This window comes from Cyanistes caeruleus, chromosome 28 (genome assembly GCF_971803275.1).
Source record: "Cyanistes caeruleus chromosome 28, bCyaCae1.hap1.1, whole genome shotgun sequence".
Lineage (NCBI taxonomy): Eukaryota > Metazoa > Chordata > Aves > Passeriformes > Paridae > Cyanistes > Cyanistes caeruleus.
The window spans coordinates 404,767-426,053 of NC_141728.1; the positions used below are offsets into that span (position 1 = coordinate 404,767).

The 21,287-nt window shown below is 44.3% G+C and overlaps 1 protein-coding gene across 3 annotated transcripts; it reads left to right on the forward strand.

Moving 5' to 3' along the window:
• Positions 1 to 338: 338 nt before the first annotated feature.
• TOMM40 (translocase of outer mitochondrial membrane 40) lies at positions 339 to 20,702 on the forward strand. 3 transcript variants are annotated; one of them, XM_086864927.1, is made up of 10 exons: positions 339 to 396; positions 664 to 900; positions 3,180 to 3,247; positions 4,907 to 4,999; positions 6,231 to 6,332; positions 7,511 to 7,616; positions 11,014 to 11,136; positions 12,541 to 12,617; positions 15,254 to 15,356; positions 18,692 to 20,702. In XM_086864927.1, exons 2-10 carry the CDS (start codon positions 687 to 689, stop codon positions 18,829 to 18,831), a joined length of 1,026 nt encoding a protein of 341 aa, XP_086721053.1. In that variant the 5' UTR covers positions 339 to 396; positions 664 to 686; the 3' UTR covers positions 18,832 to 20,702. The 3 variants fall into 3 exon arrangements, with proteins under 3 accessions (XP_086721053.1, XP_086721054.1, XP_086721055.1); XM_086864928.1 differs by having other exon boundaries at positions 388 to 407; XM_086864929.1 differs by lacking the exon at positions 339 to 396 and adding an exon at positions 414 to 492.
• The last annotated feature ends 585 nt before the right edge of the window (positions 20,703 to 21,287 follow it).

A 21,287-nucleotide genomic window follows, 5' to 3' on the forward strand; every position in this document is an offset into this window, starting at 1 on the left:
CTTTCTCCGTTGCCATGGCGACGTTCCTCCAGCACCGCCCTCCTCAAGATGGCGGCGCCCTCAAGATGGCCGCTCCGCCCCGCTCGCCCTTGGCGCCTCTATGGTCGATCCCGCCCTGCGCGGCGCTGACCAATAGGAGCGCTCGGCGGGCGGGGCTTATTGGGAAATGCGCCAATGGGAGAGCGATTCGTCACAGAAAGGGCGGGGCTTCCACCGCCCCTGACCTCCCGGAAGACGGGATGGGAACGCCAGCGTGAGGCGGCGACCAATGAAAAGCGCGCATGGGCGGGACTAAGAGAGGATTAACCAATCGGAGAGCGTGGGTGGGAACCGGCAGCCAATGGGAGGGCGGCGTGGGGGCGTGGCCAGAGCTCGGCGCTCTCCGGCCGTCTCCGCGTGAGTTCAGCGTGAGGGGCGGGGGGGGGGAGGGGAGGCGAATTTGGGGCGATTTTGGGGCTTTTTGGGTCGTTTTGGGGTCACCCCAAAAAGGGGGTGAGGAATTGGGGGCGGGGTTATTGCTGGGGGGGGGTCTTGATTTGGCGGGAAAACCCTGCGCGGTGGCGGGAATTCCAAGTGGGGGGGGGGGGGAAGGTCGAGTTAAAAAATCGGGATTTTATTTCCGGAAAAATTTTAAATTTTGGGTTTTTTTTTTTGTTTTCTCAGCCCTTCCCCTCCCCCTCCCCATCATGGGCAACGTTTGGGCCGCCGGATCCCCCCCTCCCCCACCCAGCGCCCCTCCCCCACTCCTCCCCGTGCCCCCCCCAGGTTTTGGGGGTCCCCCCCCCGTCAGTGGCTTGGGGGGTGGGGGAGGGGCGCCCCTCCCCCCCCGTCCCCCCGAACCGGGCGGGGACCCCCTCCCCAACCCCGGAGCTTTTGAGGAATGTCACCGACGCTGCAAAGGTGAGAGAAAAAAAAACCCCAAAAAGTGACCCAAAATAGCCCGAAATGACCCCAAAAATATCCCCAAATCACCCCAAAAATATCCCAAAAATATCCCCAAAAACTGACCCAAAATAGCCCGAAATGACCCCAAAAATAACCCCAAAATATCCCTGAAATATCCCAAAAAACCCCCCAAAACCTGACCCAAAATAGCCCGAAATGACCCCAAAAATGACCCCAAAATATCCCTGAAATATCCCAAAAACATCCCCAAAACCTGACCCAAAATAGCCAGAAATCACCCCAAAATTCACCTCAAAATATCCCAAAAATATCTCTGAAATATCCCAAAAATATCCCCAAAAACTGACCCAAAATAGCCCGAAATGACCCCAAAAATAACCCCAAAATATCCCTGAAATATCCCAAAAATAACCCCAAAACCTGACCCAAAATAGCCCGAAATGACCCCAAAATTCACCTCCAAATATCCCTGAAATATCCCAAAAATATCCCCAAAAATATCCCAAAAAACCCCCCAAAACCTGACCCAAAATAGCCCGAAATGACCCCAAAAATAACCCCAAAATATCCCAAAAATAACCCTGAAATATCCCAAAAATATCGCCAAAAACTGACCCAAAATAGCCCGAAATGACCCCAAAAATAACCCCAAAATATCCCTGAAATATCCCAAAAATATCCCCAAATCACCCCAAAAATATCCCAAAAAACCCCCCAAAACCTGACCCAAAATAGCCCGAAATGGCCCCAAAAATAACCCCAAAATAACCCCAAAATATCCCTGAAATATCCCAAAAAACCCCCCAAAACCTGACCCAAAATAGCCCGAAATGACCCCAAAAATAACCCCAAATCACCCCAAAAATATCCCCCAAAACCCCCCAAAAAGTGACCCAAAATAGCCCGAAATGACCCCAAAAATCTCCCCCAAATTCCCAATTTTCCCCCCAAAATTCCTGATTTTCCCCCCAAAATTCCATCAAAATCCCCCCAAAATTCCCATTTTTCCCCCCAAAAATCCCCCAAAATTCCCAATTTTCCCTCCATAAATTCCCCAATTTCCCCCAAAATTCCCAATTTTCCCCCAAAATCCCCCAAAATTCCCAATTTTCCTCCCAAAATTCCCGAATTTCCCCCAAAATCCCCAATTTTCCCCCAAAATTCCCCATTTTCCCCCCAAAATTCCCAAATTTCCCCCAAAATTCCCAATTTTCCCCCCAAAATTCCCATTTTTCCCCCCAAAATTCCAATTTTTCCCCCCAAAATTCCCGAATTTCTCCCCCAAATTCCCATTTTTCCTCAAAAAATTCCCAATTTTCCCCCAAAATTCCCAATTTTCCTCACCAAATCCCCCCCAAAATTCCCAATTTTCCACCCAAAATTCCCAATTTTCCCCCCAAAATTCCCAATTTTCCCTCAAAATCCCCCAAAATTCCCAATATTCCTTCCAAAATTCCCATTTTTCCACCCAAAATCCCCATTTTTCCCCCAAAATTCTCATTTTTCCACCCTAAATTCCCAATTTTCCCTACCAAATCCCCCCAAAATTCCCCAATTTCCCCCAAATTTCCCCAATTCCCCCCAAAATTCCAAATTTTCCCCCCAAAATTCCCATTTTTCCCCCCAAAATTCCAATTTTTCCTCCCAAAATTCCCGAATTTCCCCCAAAATCCCCATTTTTCCCCCAAAATTCCCGATTTTCCCCCCAAATTCCCAATTTCTCCCCCAAAATTCCAATTTTTCCTCCCAAAATTCCAAATTTTTCTCCCAAAATCCCCCAAAATTCCCAATATTCCTCCCAAAATTCCCATAAAATCCCCCCAAAATCCCCCGAAATTCCTGAATTTCCCCCAAAATTCCCGAATTTCCCTCCAAAATTCCCATTTTTCCCCCCAAAATCCCCCAAAATTCCCATTTTTCCCCCCAAAATTCCCGAATTTCCCTCCCAAAATTCCCGAATTCCCCCCAAAATTCCCATAAAATCCCCCCAAAATCCCCCAAAATTCCTGAATTTCCCCCCAAATTCCCATTTTTCCACCCTAAATTCCCAATTTTCCCCCCAAATCCCCCAAAATTCCCAAATTCCCCCCAAAATTCCCATAAAATCCCCCCAAAATTCCCAATATTCCTCCCAAAATTCCAATTTTTCCTCCCAAAATTCCCAATTTTCCCCCAAAATTCCCATTTTTCCCCCCCAAATTCCCAAATCCCCCCCAAATTCCCGTTTTTCCCCCCAAATTCCCGATTTCCCCCAATTCCCGTTGTTTTCCCAGAGCTGTTCCCGGTGCAGATGGAGGGGGTGAAGCTGACGGTGAACAAAGGACTCAGCAACCACTTCCAGGTGCCCACCCCCAAAATTCCCGGGAATTCCGGAATTTTGGGAATTTTGGGAATTTCTGGGAATTTCTGGGAATTTTTTGGGAATTTTTGGGCGTTTTTGGGTCATTTTTTTGTGTTTTTGGGGCATTTTTTTGCATTTCTGGGTGGATTTTTCCGGGATTTTTTTGGGATTTGGGAATTTTTAAGGATTCCCAGTCAGAATTTTGGGAATTCTGGGATTTTCCCGCCTTTTTCCCAATTTTTAGGTCATTTTTGGGTCATTTTTAGGCGTTTTTGGGGCGTTTTTGGGGCTTTTTTTTGCATTTCTGGGCGGATTTTTCCGGGATTTTTTTGGGATTTGGGAATTTTTAACCATTCCCGGTGGGAATTTTGGGAATTCCGGGATTTTCCCGCCTTTTTCCCAATTTTTAGGTCATTTTTGAGCCAATTTTGGGCGTTTTTGGGCGTTTTTGGGGCGTTTTTTTCCATTTCCGGGTGGATTTTTCCAGGATTTTTTTGGGATTTGGGAATTTTTAAGGATTCCCGGTCGGAATTTTGGGAATTCCGGGATTTTCCCGCCTTTTTCCCAATTTTCAGGTCATTTTTGGGTCATTTTTGGGTCATTTTGGGGCGTTTTTGGGGCGTTTTTTTCCATTTCTGGGTGGATTTTTCCGGGTTTTTTTTTGGGATTTGGGAATTTTTAACCATTCCCGGTCGGAATTTTGGGAATTCCGGGATTTTCCCGCCTTTTTCCCAATTTTTAGGGCATTTTTAGGTCGTTTTTGGGAATTTTTGGGTCATTTTTGGGTCATTTTTTTGTGTTTTTGGGGCGTTTTTTTGCATTTCCGGGCGGATTTTTCCGGGATTTTTTTTGGGATTTGGGAATTTTCAAGGATTCCCGGTCGGAATTTTGGGAATTCTGGGATTTTCCCGCCTTTTTCCCAAATTTTACGTCATTTTTGGGTCACTTTTAGGTCATTTTTGGGTCATTTTTGGGTGTTTTTGGGGCGTTTTTTTCCATTTCCGGGTGGATTTTTCCAGGATTTTTTTGGGATTTGGGAATTTTTGAGGATTCCCGGTCGGAATTTTGGGAATTCCGGGATTTTCCCGCCTTTTCCCCAATTTTTAGTGCATTTTTAGGTGATTTTTGAGCCAATTTTGGGCGTTTTTGGGCGTTTTTGGGGCGTTTTTTTCCATTTCTGGGCGGATTTTTCCGGGATTTTTTTTGGGATTTGGGAATTTTTAAGGATTCCCGGTCGGAATTTTGGGAATTCCGGGATTTTCCCGCCTTTTTCCCAATTTTTAGGGCATTTTTAGGTCGTTTTTGGGAATTTTTGGGTCATTTTTGGGTCATTTTTTTGTGTTTTTGGGGCGTTTTTTTCCATTTCTGGGTGGATTTTTCCAGGATTTTTTTGGGATTTGGGAATTTTTAAGGATTCCCGGTCGGAATTTTGGGAATTCTGGGATTTTCCCGCCTTTTCCCCAATTTTTACGTCATTTTTAGGTCATTTTTGGGTCATTTTGGGGCATTTTTGGGTCATTTTTGGGCGTTTTTGGGGCGTTTTTGGGGCGTTTTTTTGCATTTCCGGGCGGATTTTTCCGGGATTTTTTTGGGATTTGGGAATTTTCAAGGATTCCCGGTGGGAATTTTGGGAATTCCGGGATTTTCCCGCTTTTCCAGGTGAACCACACCGTTGCCCTGAGCACCTTGGGCGAGTCCAATTATCATTTCGGGGCCACCTACGTGGGAACGAAGCACCTGAGCCCAACCGAGGTGAAATTCCGGGAATTCCGGGAATTCCGGGAATTCTGGGAATTCTGGGAATGGGGGAGGGGCCGGGGGGGTTGGGAATTGGGGGGATTTGGGGGAAAATTGGGATTTTTGGGGTTGGAATTTGGGATTTTTGGGGTTTTTTTTGGGGGGTTTGGGGTGGGAAATTTGGGAATTTTGGGAATTTTGGGGAATTTGGGAGCGGAGTTTTCCCAAAAATCCCCCCCCCAAAAAAATTCCCAAAAAAATCCTCAAAAAATAAAAAAAAAAAAATCCCCCAAAATCCCCCCAAAAATCCCAAATAAATCCCAAAAAATTCCAAAAAAAATCCCCAAAAATTCCAAAAAAATCCCCCAAAATTCCCAATAAATCCTCAAAAATTCCCAAAAAAATCCCCATAAAAATTCCCAAAAATTCCCCAAAAATCCCAAAAAGGTCCCAGAAAAATCCCAAAATTTCTCCAAAAAATCCCCCCAAAATTTCCAATAAATCCTCAAAAATTCCCCAAAAAATCCCAAAAAATTCCCAAAAAAATACTTCCAAAAATCCCCAAAAATTCCCAATAAATCCTCAAAAAATCCCCCAAAAATCCCCAAAAATTCCCCAAAAATTCCCAATAAATCCTCAAAAAATTAAAAAAAAATTCCCAATAAATCCCTCAAAAATTCCCCAAAAAATCCCCCAAAATTCCTAATAAATCCTCAAAAAATCTCTCAAAAATACCCAAAAATTCCCAAAAAATCCCCAAAAATCCCCCCAAAAATCCCAAAAAATCCCCAAAAATTCCCCAAAAATTCCCAATAAATCCTAAAAAAATCCCTCAAAAATCCCCAAAAATTCCCAAAAAATCCCTCAAAAATTCCCCAAAAATCCCCCAAAAAATCCCCAAAAATCCCCCAAAAAATCCCATAAAAATCCCATAAAAATCCCAAAAATATCCTCAAAAAATCCCCCAAAATTCCCAAAAAATCCCCAAAAATTCCCAAAAAATCCCTCAAAAAATCCCCCAAAAATCTCCAAAAAATCCCCCAAAATCCCCAAAAAATCCCAAAAAAATCTCCCAAAAATCCCCAAAAATTCCCCCAAAATTCCCCAAAAAATTCCCAAAAAATTCCCAAAAAATCCTCAAAAAATCCCCAAAAATCCCCAAAAATTCCCCAAAAAATTCCCAAAAAATTCCCAAAAAATCCCCCAATTTTCCCCCCAAATTCCCAATTTTTCCCTGGAATTGCAGGCATTCCCAGTGCTGGTGGGGGACATGGACAACAGCGGGAGCCTCAACGCTCAGGTGGTTCACCAGGTGAGCTCCCGGATCCGCTCCAAGGTGGCGTTCCAGGTACGGAAATCTGGGAATTCCGGGGGGTTCCGGGAGGGTTTCTGCAATTTGGGGGATTTTTGGGATTTTTTGGGATTTTTTGGGATTTTTTGGGAATTTTTTTGGAATTTGTGAGGATTTTTTGGGATTTTTTGGGGAATTTTTGAGGATTTTTTGGGATTTTTTTGGGATTTTTTTGGGATTTTTTTGGGAATTTTTGGGATTTTTTTGGGAATCTTTGGGATTTTTTTGGGAATTTTTGGGAATTTTTGTGATTTTTTTTTTGATTTTTTGTGATTTTTTTGGGATTTTTTTGGGATTTTTGGGATTTTTTTGGGATTTTTTGGGATTTTTGGGATTTTTTGGGATTTTTTGGGGATTTTTTGGGGAATTTTTGGGATTTTTTGGGATTTTTTTTTTATTTTTTTGGATTTTTTGGGATTTTTTTGGGATTTTTTGGGATTTTTTTGGGGAATTTTTGGGATTTTTTTGGAATTTTTGGGATTTTTTTGGGATTTTTTGGGATTTTTTTTGGATATTTTGGTATTTTTTGGGAATTTTTTTGGGATTTTTTTGGGATTTTTTGGGATTTTTTGGGATTTTTTGGGATTTTTTTTGAAATTTTTGGGAATTTTTTAAGGGGATTTTTGGGGTTTTTGGGTGGAATTTTAGGGATTTTTTTGGGGAATTTTGGGAGGGTTTTGGGAATTTTTTTTGGGGAGGATTTGGGTTTTTAGGTGGAATTTTGGGAAATTGGGATTTTTATCCCCGAAAATCAGGATTTTTACCCCAAAAAAATCAGCATTTTTTTTCCCCCCAAAACCAAGGATTTTTTTCCCCAAAAACCCAGGATTTTTACCCAAAAAAAATCAGGATTTTTTTCCCCCAAAAATTCCATTTTTTCCCTAAAAATTGCTATTTTTCCCCCCCAAAAATGGAATTTTTCCCCCCAAAAATGGGATTTTTTCCCCCAAAAATGGGATTTTTTCCCCAAAAGCTGGGATTTCCCCCCAAAAATGGGGATTTTTCCCCCAAAAATTCCATTTTTTCCCCAAAAATCGCCATTTTTTCCCCAAAAATTCCATTTTTTTCCCAAAAATCGCCATTTTTCCCCCCCAAAAATGGGATTTTTTTCCCCAAAAGCTGGGATTTCCCCCCAAAATGGGGATTTTTCCCAAATTCCCGTGTTTTTGGCCCAGACTCAGCAGTCCAAGTTTGTGAACTGGCAGCTGGACGGGGAATATCGGGGCGGAGACTTCACGGCGGCGCTGACCCTGGGCAACCCCGACATCCTGATGGGATCGGGTGAGAAAAACACCCCAGAAACAGCCAGAAACACCCAAAAACACCCAAAAATATCCCCAAAAACACCCAAAAAATATCCCCAAAAACACCCAAAAATATCCCCAAAAACACCCAAAAAATATCCCCAAAAACAGCCCAGAAACACCCAAAAACAGCCCAAAAACAGCCCAAAAACAGCCCAAAAATACCCCAGAAATACCCCAAAAACACCCCAGAAACAGCCAAAAACAGCCCAAAAACACCCAAAAACACCCCAGAAACAGCCAAAAACACCCCAAAAACACCCAAAAAACACCCCAAAAATATCCAAAAATACCCTCAACAACACCCAAAAATATCCCCAAAAATATCCAAAAAAACACCCCAGAAACAGCCAGAAACAGCCCAAAAACAGCCCAAAAACAGCCCAAAAATACCCCAGAAATACCCCAAAAACACCCCAGAAACAGCCAAAAACAGCCCAGAAATACCCCAAAAACAGCCCAAAAATATCCCCAAAAACAGCCCAAAAATATCCAAAAAACAGCCCAGAAACAGCCCAGAAACACCCCAAAAACACCCAAAAATACCCCAAAAATATCCCCAAAAACACCCCAAAAATACCCCAAAAACAGCCCAGAAACACCCAAAAAATATCCAAAAAAACACCCCAGAAACACCCAAAAACAGCCCAAAAATACCCCAAAAAACAATCTCAAAAACAGCCCAGAAACAGCCCAAAAACACCCCAAAAACACCCAAAAAATATCCCCAAAAACACCCAAAAAACAGCCCAGAAACAACCCAGAAACACCCAAAAAATATCCCCAAAAATATCCAAAAAAATACCCCCAAAACAACCCAAAAATATCCCCAAAAACACCCCAAAAACAATCTCAAAAAATACCCCAGAAACAGCCCAGAAACACCCCAAAAACAGCCCAAAAATACCCCAAAAACACCCCAAAAACAGCCCAGAAATACCCCAAAAACACCCAAAAAATATCCCCAAAACCAGCCCAAAACCAGCCCAGAAACAGCCAAAAACACCCCAAAAATATCCCCAAAAACAGCCCAAAGACACCCAAAAAACAATCTCAAAAAACAGCCCAAAAACAGCCCAGAAACACCCCAAAAACAGCCCAGAAACAGCCAAAACCAGCCCAAAAATACCCCAAAAACAGCCCAGAAACAGCCAAAAAACAGCCCAAAAATATCCAGAAAATATCCCAAAAACCACCCAAAAATATCCCCAAAAACACCCCAAAAAATATCCAAAAAAATACCCCAAAAACACCCCAAAACCACCCAAAAAACAGCCCAGAAACACCCCAAAAACACCCTAAAATATCCCCAAAAACACCCAAAAAACAATCTCAAAACACAGCCCAGAAACAGCCCAAAAACACCCAAAAATATCCAAAAATACCCCAAAAACACCCCAAAAACACCCTAAAACAGCCCAAAATACCCCAAAATACCCCAAAAACACCCAAAAAACAATCTAAAAAACACCCCAAAAACAACCCAAAAACACCCCAAAACACCCCAAAACACCCCAAAAATATCCCCAAAACCACCCTAAAAACACCTCAAAAAACACCCCAAAAACAATCTCAAAAACACCCCAAAAACAGCCCAGAAACACCCAAAAATACCCTAAAAACACCCTAAAAACACCCCAAAAACACCCCAAAAACACCCCAAAAACACCCCAAAAACACCCCAAAAAATCCTCAAAAAATCCTCAAAAAACATCCCCAAAACCACACCCAAAATTCCCAAATTTCCCCCAAAATTCCCCCAAAATTTCCCAAATTTCCCCAAATTCCCCCCAATTTTCCCATTTTCCCCTCTTTTCTCCCCCTCCCAGCCCCTCAGGACCCCCAGAATTGTTGGGAATTTTTGGGAATTGTTGGGAATTGTTGGGATTTGTTGGGAATTCCAGAAATTTCCGGGAATTTCTGGGAATTTTGGGAATTTTCTCCCCAAATTTCCCCGAAATTCCCCCCAAATTTCCCATTTTTTCCTCTTTTCTCCCCCTCCCAGCCCCTCAGGACCCCTGGAATTTTTGTGAATTTTTGTGAATCTTTGGGAATTGTTGGGAATGGTTGGGAATTGTTGGGAATTCCAGAAATTTCTGGGAATTTCTGGGAATTTCAGGAATTTTTGGGGTTTTTGGGGGTTTTTGCAGGGATCCTGGTGGCTCATTACCTGCAGAGCGTCACGGCTCACCTGGCCCTGGGGGCGGAGCTCGTTCATGGCTGGGAATGGTTGGGAATGGTTGGGAATGGTTGGGAATGGTTGGGAACGGTTGGGAATGGTTGGGAATGGTTGGGAATTCTGGGAATTTCTGGGAATTTGGGGGATTTTTGGGAATTTTCTCCCCAAATTTCCCCCAATTTTTCCCTTTTTCCCTCTTTTCTCCCCCTCCCAGCCCCTCAGGACCCCCAGAATTTTTGGGATTTGTTGGGATTTGTTGGGAATTGTTGGGAATGGTTGGGAATTGTTGGGAATTCCGGGAATTTCCGGGAATTTCTGGGAATTTTGGGAATTTTCTCCCCAAATTTCCCCAAAATTCCCCCCAAATTTCTCATTTTTCCCTCTTTTTTCCCCCTCCCAGCCCCTCAGGACCCCCAGAATTTTGGGGAATTTTTGTGAATTTTTGTGAATTTTTGGGAATGGTTGGGATTTGTTGGGAATTCCAGAAATTTCTGGGAATTTCTGGGAATTTTGGGAATTTTCTCCCCAATTTTTCCCTTTTTCCCCTCTTTTCTCCCCCTCCCAGCCCCTCAGGACCCCCAGAATTGTTGGGAATTTTTGGGAATGGTTGGGATTTGTTGGGAATTGTTGGGAATTGTTGGGAATTCCAGGAATTTCTGGGAATTTTGGGGAATTTTGGGAATTTTCTCCCCAAATTCCCCCCAATTTTTCCCTTTTTCCCCTCTTTTTTCCCCCTCCCAGCCCCTCAGGACCCCTGGAATTTTTGTGAATTTTTGTGAATCTTTGGGAATTGTTGGGAATGGTTGGGAATTGTTGGGAATTCCAGAAATTTCTGGGAATTTCTGGGAATTTCAGGAATTTTGGGGGTTTTTGCAGGGATCCTGGTGGCTCATTACCTGCAGAGCGTCACGGCTCACCTGGCCCTGGGGGCGGAGCTCGTTCATGGCTGGGAATGGCTGGGAATGGTTGGGAATGGTTGGGATTTGTTGGGAATTCCAGAAATTTCCGGGAATTTCTGGGATTTTTGGGAATTTTCTCCCCAAATTTCCCCGAAATTCCCCCCAAATTTCCCATTTTTCCCTCTTTTCTCCCCCTCCCAGCCCCTCAGGACCCCCGGAATGGTTGGGAATTGTTGGGATTTGTTGGGAATTTTGGGAATTTCAGGAATTTTTGGGAATTTTGGGGGTTTTTGCAGGGATCCTGGTGGCTCATTACCTGCAGAGTGTCACGGCTCACCTGGCCCTGGGGGCGGAGCTCGTTTATCACCGGCGCCCGGGGGAGGAGGGGGCCGTGCTCTCCTTGGCCGGGAGATATTCAGGTGAGGTGAAGCCCAAAACCACCCCAAAATCACCCCAAAACCACCCCAAAATCACCCCAAAACCGTCCCAAAACCACCCCAAAATCATCCCAAAATCATCCCAAAATCATCCCAAAACGGTCCCAAAATATCCCCAAAATCACCCCAAAATCATCCCCAAAACCACCCCAAAATCATCCCAAAATGGTCACTAAATATCCCCAAAATCATCCCAAAACGGTCCCAAAATCACCCCAAAATGGTCCCAAAATCATCCCAAAATATCCCCAAAATGGTCCCAAAACCACCCCAAAATGGTCCCAAAATTGTCCCTAAATGGTCCCAAAATGGTCCCAAAATCATCCCAAAATTATCCCAAAATGGTCCCAAAATCATCCCAAAATGGTCCCTAAAATATTCCCAAAATTATCCCAAAATTATCCCAAAATTGTCCCAAAATGGTCCCAAAACCGCCCCAAAATCATCCCAAAATGGTCCCAAAACAGTCCCAAAACCGTCCCAAAACGGTCCCAAAATGTTCCCAAAATCACCCCAAAGTGTTCCCTAAAATATTCCCAAAATTATCCCCAAATTATCCCAAAATTATCCCAAAATTGCCCCAAAATGGTCCCAAAATCATGCCAAAACACTCCCAAAATATTCCCAAAATGGTCCCAAAATCATCCTAAAATATCCCCAAAATGGTCCCAAAACTGTCCCAAAGTATCCCCAAAATTATCCCAAAATTATCCTAAAATATTCCCAAAATTATCCCCAAAATATCCCCAAAATTATCCCAAAATCACCCCAAAACGGTCACTAAATATTCTCAAAATGGTCCCAAAATCACCCCAAAATGGTCCCAAAATATCCCCAAAATGGTCCCAAAACGTCCCCAAAATTGTCCCAAAATTATCCTAAAATAACCCCAAAATTATCCCAAAATGGTCCCAAAATTGTCCCAAAATTGTCCCAAAATATCTCAAAATTATCCCAAAATTGTCCCAAAATTATCCCCAAAATATCCCCAAAATTGTCCCAAAATGTTCCCAAAACCGTCCCAAACCTGCCCCAGGTGACCCCAAACCCCCCCCAGGTGACCCCAAACCTGCTCCAGGTGACCCCAAACCCCCCCAGGTGACCCCAAACCCCCCCAGGTGACCCCAAACCTGCCCCAGGTGACCCCAAACCCCCCCCAGGTGACCCCAAACCCCCCCCAGGTGACCCCAAACCCTCCCAGGTGACCCCAAACCTGCCCCAGGTGACCCCAAACCCCCCCAGGTGACCCCAAACCTGCCCCAGGTGACCCCAAACCCCCCCAGGTGACCCCAAACCCCCCCAGGTGACCCCAAACCCCCCCCAGGTGACCCCAAACCTGCCCCAGGTGACCCCAAACCCCCCAGGTGACCCCAAATTCCCGCCCAGCTCCGTCGTGGATCGGGACGGTGACGCTGGGCCAGGCCGGGGCTCACCTGACCTATTACCATCGAGCCAGTGAACAGGTGAGTGCACCCCAAAAACACACCTGGACACCCCAAAATGCACCTGGACACCCCAAAAATACACCTGGGGACACCAAAAACACACCTGGACACCCCAAAAACACACCTGGGGAGCCCTAAAACACACCTGGACACCCCAAAAACACACCTGGACACCCCAAAAACACACCTGGACACCCCAAAATACACCTGGGGACACCAAAAACACACCTGGACACCCCAAAATACACCTGGGGACACCAAAATACACCTGGACACCCCAAAATGCACCTGGGGAGCCCTAAAACACACCTGGGGACACCAAAAACACACCTGGACACCCCAAAATGCACCTGGACACCCCAAAATACACCTGGGACACCTGAAATACACCTGGGGACACCCGGAAATGCACCTGGACACCCTAAAAATGCACCTGGACACCCCAAAATGCACCTGGACACCCCAAAATACACCTGGGGACACCTGAAACACACCTGGACACCCCAAAATGCACCTGGACACCCCAAAAATACACCTGGGGACACCAAAATACACCAGGACACCCCAAAAATACACCTGGACACCCCAAAATGCACCTGGGGACACCAAAAACACACCTGGGGAGCCCTAAAACACACCTGGACACCCCAAAATGCACCTGGACACCCCAAAAATACACCTGGGGACACCAAAATACACCAGGACACCCCAAAAATACACCTGGACACCCCAAAAATACACCTGGGGACACCCCAAAATACACCTGGACACCCCAAAATGCACCTGGACACCCCAAAAACACACCTGGACACCCCAAAAACACACCTGGACACCCCAAAATACACCTGGACACCCCAAAATACACCTGGGGACACCCGAAACGCACCTGGGGACACCTGAAACACACCTGGGGACACCCGAAATACACCTGGACACCCCAAAATGCACCTGGGGACACCAAAAATACACCTGGGGACACCAAAAATACACCTGGGACACCCGAAATACACCTGGGGACACCCCAAACACACCTGGGACACCTGAAACACACCTGGGGACACCCGAAATGCACCTGGGGACACCTGAAATGCACCTGGGGACACCCCAAATACACCTGGGACACCTGAAACACACCTGGGAACACCCGAAATACACCTGGGACACCTGAAATGGGGAAAAAACCCTAAAAAATGGGAAAAAAATGGGAAAAAATCACGAAAAAATGGGAAAAAAATCCGGAAAAAATCGGGAAAATTCAGGAAAATTTGGGAATTTGGGGGTTTGGAATTTGGGGAGGGGTCCCAGGGCAGGTGAGACCCCCCAGGTGTTTCCAGCTGCAGGTGGGGCTCCCAAAAATGGGGAAAAAAACCGAAAAATTGGGAAAAAATCACTAAAAAATGGGAAAAAAATCCGGGAAAATTCAGGGAAATTTGGGAATGTGGGGGTTTGGAATTTGGGGAGGGGTCTGGGGCAGGTGAGACCCCCCAGGTGTTTCCAGCTGCAGGTGGGGCTCCCAAAAATGGGGAAAAAAACCCAAAAATTGGGAAAAAAATGGAAAAAAATTGCTAAAAAATGGGAAAAAATCACTAAAAAATCAGGAAAAATTTGGGAAAATTTGGGGAAATTTGGGAATTTGGGGGTTTGGAATTTGGGGAGGGGTCTGGGGCAGGTGAGACCCCCCAGGTGTTTCCAGCTGCAGGTGGGGCTCCCAAAAATGGGGAAAAAACCCCAAAAAATGGGAAAAAAATGGAAAAAATCCCTAAAAAATGGGAAAAAAATCAGGGAAAATTCGGGAAAATTGGGGAAAATTTGGGAATTTGGGGGTTTGGAATTTGGGGAGGGGTCCCGGGGCAGGTGAGACCCCTCAGGTGTTTCCAGCTGCAGGTGGGGCTCCCAAAAATGGGGAAAAAAACCGAAAAATTGGGAAAAAAATGGGAAAAAATCACTAAAAAATGGGAAAAAATGGGAAAAAATGAGGAAAAAATCGGGAAAAAATCGGGAAAATTCAGGAAAAAATGGGAAAATTTGGGGGTTTGGAATTTGGGGAGGGGTCTGGGGGCAGGTGAGACCCCCCAGGTGTTTCCAGCTGCAGGTGGGGCTCCCAAAAATGGGGAAAAAAACCAAAAAAATGGGAAAAAAATGGAAAAAAATCGCTAAAAAATGGGAAAAAAATCCGGAAAAATTCGGGAAAATTCAGGAAAATTTGGGAATTTGGGGGTTTGGAATTTGGGGAGGGGTCTGGGGGCAGGTGAGACCCCCCAGGTGTTTCCAGCTGCAGGTGGGGCTCCCAAAAATGGGGAAAAAAACCCAAAAAATGGGAAAAAAATGGAAAAAAATCGCAAAAAAATCGCGAAAAAATGGGAAAAAAAATCAGGAAAAATTGGGGAAATTTGGGGAAATTTGGGGAAATTTGGGAATTTGGGGGTTTGGAATTTGGGGAGGGGTCTGGGGCAGGTGAGACCCCCCAGGTGTTTCCAGCTGCAGGTGGGGCTCCCAAAAATGGGGAAAAAAACCCCAAAAAATGGGAAAAAATCACTAAAAAATAGGAAAAAAATGGGAAAAAAATCAGGGAAAATTTGGGGAAATTTGGGAATTTGGGGGTTTGGAATTTGGGGAGGGGTCTGGGGCAGGTGAGACCCCCCAGGTGTTTCCAGCTGCAGGTGGGGGTGGAGTTTGAGGCCAGCACGAGGCTCCAGGACTCGAGCGTCGCCTTCGGGTACCAACTGGAGCTGCCCCGCGGGAATCTCCTGTTCCGGGGTGAGAATTCCCAGAAAATTCCCAAAAATCCCCTCCAAAATTCCCAAAAAATTACCAAAAATCCCCCCAAAAATTCCAAAAAATCCCCCCCAAAAAATTCCCAAAAATCCCCCCAAAAATCCCCCCCAAAATTACCAAAAAATTACCACAAATCCCCCCCAAAAATTCCCAAAAATTCCCAAAAATCCCCCCCAAAAATTCCCAAAAATCTCCTCCCAAAAATTCCCAAAAATCCCCCCCAAAAACCCCCAAAAATCTCCCCCAAAATTCCCAAAAATTCCCAAAAATCCCCCCCAAAAATTCCCAAAAAACTCCCCCAAAATTCCCAAAAATCTCCCCCCCAAAAATTCCAAAAAATTCCCAGGAATTCCCAAAAATCTCCTCCCAAAAATTCCCAAAAATTCCCCCCATAATTCCCAAAAATTCCCAAAAATTCCCCCCAAAAATTCCCAAAAATCCCCCCCAAAAATTCCCAAAAATCCCCCCAAAAATTCCCAAAAATTCCCAAAAATCCCCCCCAAAATTCCCAAAAATTACCAAAAAACTCCCCAAAAATTCCCAAAAAATTCCCAAAAATTCCCAAAAATCCCCCCAAAAATTCCCAAAAATCCCCCAAAAATCCCCAAAAAACTCCCCCAAAATTCCCAGAAATTCCCAAAAATCTCCCCCCAAAATTCCCAAAAATCCCCAAAAATCTCCCCCCCAAAAATTCCAAAAAATCCCCCCAAAAAATTCCCAGAAAAATTCCCAAAAATCCCCCCCAAAATTCCCAAAAATCCCCAAAAATCTCCCCCCCAAAAATTCCAAAAAATTCCCAGGAATTCCCAAAAATCTCCTCCCAAAAATTCCCAAAAATTCCCCCCCAAAATTCCCAAAAATCTCCTCCCAAAAATTCCCCCCCAAAATTCCCAAAAATCTCCTCCCAAAAATTCCCAAAAATCCCCCCAAAAATTCCCAAAAATCTCCTCCCAAAAATTCCCAAAAATCCCCCCAAAAATTCCCAGAAAATTCCCGGGAAAGGCACCCAGAATGTTCCCAGGAATTCCCAAAAATATTCCCAAAAGTTCCCAAAAATCTCCTCCCAAAAATTCCCAAAAATCCCCCCCAAAATTCCCAAAAATCCCCCCCAAAAATTCCCAAAAATCCCCCCAAAAATTCCAAAAAATTCCCAGGAATTCCCAAAAAATATTCCCCAAAATTCCCAAAAAGTTCCCAAAAATTCCCAAAAATCTCCCTCCAAAATTCCCAAAAATCCCCCCAAAAATTCCCAAAAAAATCCCAAAAAATCCCCCCAAAAATCCCCAAAAATCCCCCCCAAAAATCCCCAAAAATCCCCCCCAAAATTACCAAAAAATTACCAAAAATCCCCCCCAAAATTCCCAAAAATTCCCAAAAATCCCCCCAAAAATTCCCAAAAATCCCCAAAAATCCCCCCCAAAATTCCCAAAAATTCCCAAAAATCCCCCCCAAAAATTCCCAAAAATCCCCTCCAAAAATCCCCCCAAAAATTCCCAAAAATCCCCAAAAATCCCCCCCAAAATTCCCAAAAATTCCCAAAAATCCCCCCAAAAATTCCCAAAAATCCCCCCCAAAAATTCCCAAAAATCCCCCCCAAAAATTCCCAAAAAACTCCCCAAAAATTCCCAAAAATTGCCAAAAATCTCCCCCCAAAATTCCCAAAAATCCCCAAAAATCTCCCCCCCAAAAATTCCAAAAAATTCCCAGGAATTCCCAAAAATCTCCTCCCAAAAATTCCCAAAAAACTCCCCCAAAATTCCCAAAAATTCCCAAAAATTCCCCCCAAAAATTCCCAAAAATCCCCCCCAAAAATTCCCAAAAAACTCCCCCAAAATTCCCAGAAATTCCCAAAAATCTCCCCCCAAAAATTCCCAAAAATCCCCCCCAAAATTCCCAGAAAATTCCCGGGAAAGGCACCCAGAATGTTCCCAGGAATTCCCAAAAATATTCCCAAAAATATTCCCAAAAAATCCTCCCAAAAATTCCCAAAAATCCCCCCCAAAAATCCCCCCTAAAAATTCCTAAAAATTCCCAAAAATCAAAAAAAATCCCCACAAAAATCCCCAAAAAAACTCAAAAATTCCCACAAAAAATTCCCAAAAATTTGGGAAAAATCCCAAAAGTTTGGAAAAATCCCAAAGTTTGGGAAAAATCCCCCAAAAAATCGGGAAAGGACGGGAGGGGCTGAAAAAAAAGGGGGGAAACTTCAAAAAAATGGGAAAAAAAATAAAAAAAAAATCCAAAAAAAATCAGGAAAAATCCCCAAAAATTCGGGAAAAATCCCGAAAAATTTGGGAAAAATCCTGAAAAATTCGGGAAAAATCCCAAAAATTGGGAAAAATCCCAAAGTTTGGGAAAAACCCCCCAAAAAATCGGGAAAGGACGGGAGGGGCTAAAAAAAAAGGGGAGAAACTTCAAAAAAATGGGAAAAAAATCCAAAAAAAATAAAAAAAAAATCGGGAAAAATTCCCAAAAATTCGGGAAAAATCCCCAAAAATTCGGGAAAAATCCCAAAGTTTGGGAAAAACCCCCCAAAAAATCGGGGAAGGACGGGAGGAGCTAAAAAGGGCAGAAACTTCAAAAAAATGGGAAAAAAATCCCCCCAAAATGGGAAAAAAATCCCCAAAAATTCGGGAAAAATCCTGAAAAATTTGGGAAAAATCCTGAAAAATTCGGGAAAAATCCCAAAAGTTTGGAAAAATCCCAAAATTTGGGAAAAACCCCCCAAAAAATCAGGGAAGGACGGGAGGGGCTAAAAAAAAAGGGAGAAACTTCAAAAAAATGGGAAAAAAAATAAAAAAAAAATCCCCAAAAATTCGGGAAAAATCCCAAAATTTGGGAAAAGTCCAAAAAATCTGGGAAAAAATCCCAAAAATTGGGAAAAATCCCAAAATTTGGGAAAAACCCCCCAAAAAATCGGGAAAGGACGGGAGGGGCTAAAAAAAAAGGGGAGAAACTTCAAAAAAATGGGAAAAAAATATTAAAAAAAAATAAAAAAAAAATCCAAAAAAATCGGGAAAAATACTGAAAATTCGGGAAAAATCCCCAAAAATTTGGGAAAAATTCCCCAAATTTGGGAAAAATCCCAAAGTTTGGGAAAACCCCCCAAAAAATCGGGGAAGGACGGGAGGGGCTAAAAAAAAAGGGGAGAAACTTCAAAAAAATGGGAAAAAAAATCAAAAAAAATCAAAAAAAATAAAAAAAAATTCAAAAAAAAATTAAAAAAAATTTGGGAAAAATCCCCAAAATTTCGGGAAATTTCCCCAAATTTGGGAAGAGTTCCCGGGAAAAGTTTGGGAATTCTGGGAATTTTCCAGGCTCCCTGGACAGCTCCTGGCAGGTGGGGGCGGTGCTGGAGAAGAAGCTGCCGCCCCTCCCCCTCACGCTGGCCCTGGGAGCCTTCATCAACCACCGGAAGGAGAAATTCCACTGCGGCTTCGGCCTCACCATCGGCTGAGACCCTCATCATCCTCATCATCATCATCATCATCATCATCCTCATCATCATCATCATCCTCACCTTCATCATCCTCATCATCCTCATCATCATCATCATCATCCTCATCATCATCATCATCATCATCATCCTCATCATCATCATCATCCTCACCTTCATCATCCTCATCATCCTCATCAACCACCGGAAGGAGAAATTCCACTGCGGCTTCGGCCTCACCATCGGCTGAGACCCTCATCATCCTCATCCTGACCTTCATCTTCATCATCCTCATCATTCTCATCATCATCCTCACCTTCATCATCCTCATCATCCTCATCAACCACCGGAAGGAGAAATTCCACTGCGGCTTCGGCCTCACCATCGGCTGAGACCCTCATCATCCTCATCATCATCCTCACCTTCATCATCATCATCATCATCATCATCATCATCATCATCAACCACCGGAAGGAGAAATTCCACTGCGGCTTCGGCCTCACCATCGGCTGAGACCCTCATCATCATCATCATCCTCATCTTCATCATCTTCATCATCATCCTCACCTTCATCATCATCATCCTCATCAACCACCGGAAGGAGAAATTCCACTGCGGCTTCGGCCTCACCATCGGCTGAGACCCTCATCATCATCATCCTGACCTTCATCATCATCATCCTCATCATCCTCATCATCCTCATCAACCACCGGAAGGAGAAATTCCACTGCGGCTTCGGCCTCACCATCGGCTGAGACCCTCATCATCCTCATCATCCTCATCATCATCATCCTCATCATCCTCACCTTCATCTTCATCATCCTCATCATCCTCATCATCCTCATCAACCACCGGAAGGAGAAATTCCACTGCGGCTTCGGCCTCACCATCGGCTGAGACCTTCATCATCATCATCATCCTCCTCTGGAGCCTTCGTCGTCCTCCTCTTCCTCCTCCTCTTCCTCCTCCTGAGCCTTCGGCCTCGCCGTGGTGGGAGGAGCCTTCATCCTCCTCCTCTTCCTCCTCCTGAGCCTTCGGCCTCGCCGTGGTGGGAGGAGCCTCTTCCTCCTCCTCCTGGGAGCCTTTGGCCTCGCCGTGGATTGAGGAGCCTTCATCCTCCTCCTCCTCCTCTTCCTCTGGAGCCTTCGGCCTCGGGGGTTGGGATCCCTCCTCCTCCTCCTCCTCCTCCTCCTCCGGAGCCTTCGGCCTCGCCGTGGAGGGAGGAGCCTTCATCTTCCTCCTCCTCCTCTTCCTCCGGAGCCTTCGGCCTCGGGGGTTGGGATTCCTCCCCCTGGGAGCCTTCATCCTCCTCCTCCTCCTCCTCCTCCTCCTCCTCCTCCTGTTCCTCCGGAGCCTTCGGCCTCGCCGGGGAGGGAGGAGCCTTCATCTTCCTCCTCCTCTTCCTCCTCAGCTGCCGGCAGCCCCTCCCCCACCCGCCACAAACGGGGGGGAGACGCCCCCAAAAAATTCCCAAAAAATCCAAAAAAATTCCCAAAAAATCCCAAAAATTCCCAAAAAAATCCCAAAAATTCCCCAAAAAATTCCCAAAAAATTAAAAAAAAATTCCCCAAAAAATTCCCAAAAAAATCCCAAAAAATTCCCCAAAAAAATTCCCAAAAAATTCCCCAAAAATTCCCAAAAAATTAAAAAAAATTCCCAAAAATTGCCAAAAACCCCCCCAAAAATTCCCAAAAAAATTCCCAAAAAATTCCCCAAAAAATTCCCCAAAAAAATTCCCAAAAAATTCCCAAAAAATCCAAAAATTCCCGGGAAAAATTTGGGGTTTTTTTTTCTCCCAAAAATGGGAAAATTTTGGGATTTTTTTTTTTTTCCCCCCAAGAAATTGGGAAAATCGGGGGCCCCTCCCCCAATAAAGGAAAAAAACTCTGGAATTTTGGGCTCTCGGCTCCTTTTTATTTTGGGTGGAAAAATCCGAATTTTGGGGGTTTGGGGGAGGAAAAAAATGGGAATTTGGGGAGGGAAAATGGAATTTTGGGGGGATTTGGGGGAATTTGGGGGGGAATTTTGGGAGGGATTTGGGGAATTTTGGGGATTTTGGGGGGATTTTGGGAATTTTGGGAAATTTTGGGGAATTTTGAGGAATTTTGAGGATTTTTTTAGATTTTGGGGAATTTTGGGGGGAATTTTGGGGATTTTGGGAAATTTTGAGGAGATTTTGGGGAAATTTTGCAGAATTTTGGGGGAATTTGGGGGATTTTGGGGGGGATTTTGGGGAATTTTGGGAATTTTTGGGGATTTTTTTTGGATTTTGGGGAATTTTGGGGGGATTTTGGTGAATTTTGGGAATTTTGGGGGATTTTGGGGAGGGTTTTGGGGAGGGTTTTGGGAATTTCGAGGATTTGGGGAAATTTTGAGGAGATTTTGGGGAATTTTGGGGGGATTTGGGGGAATTTTGGGAATTTCAGGGAATTTTGGGGCGAATTTTTGGTGAATTTTTGGTGAATTTTTGGGATTTT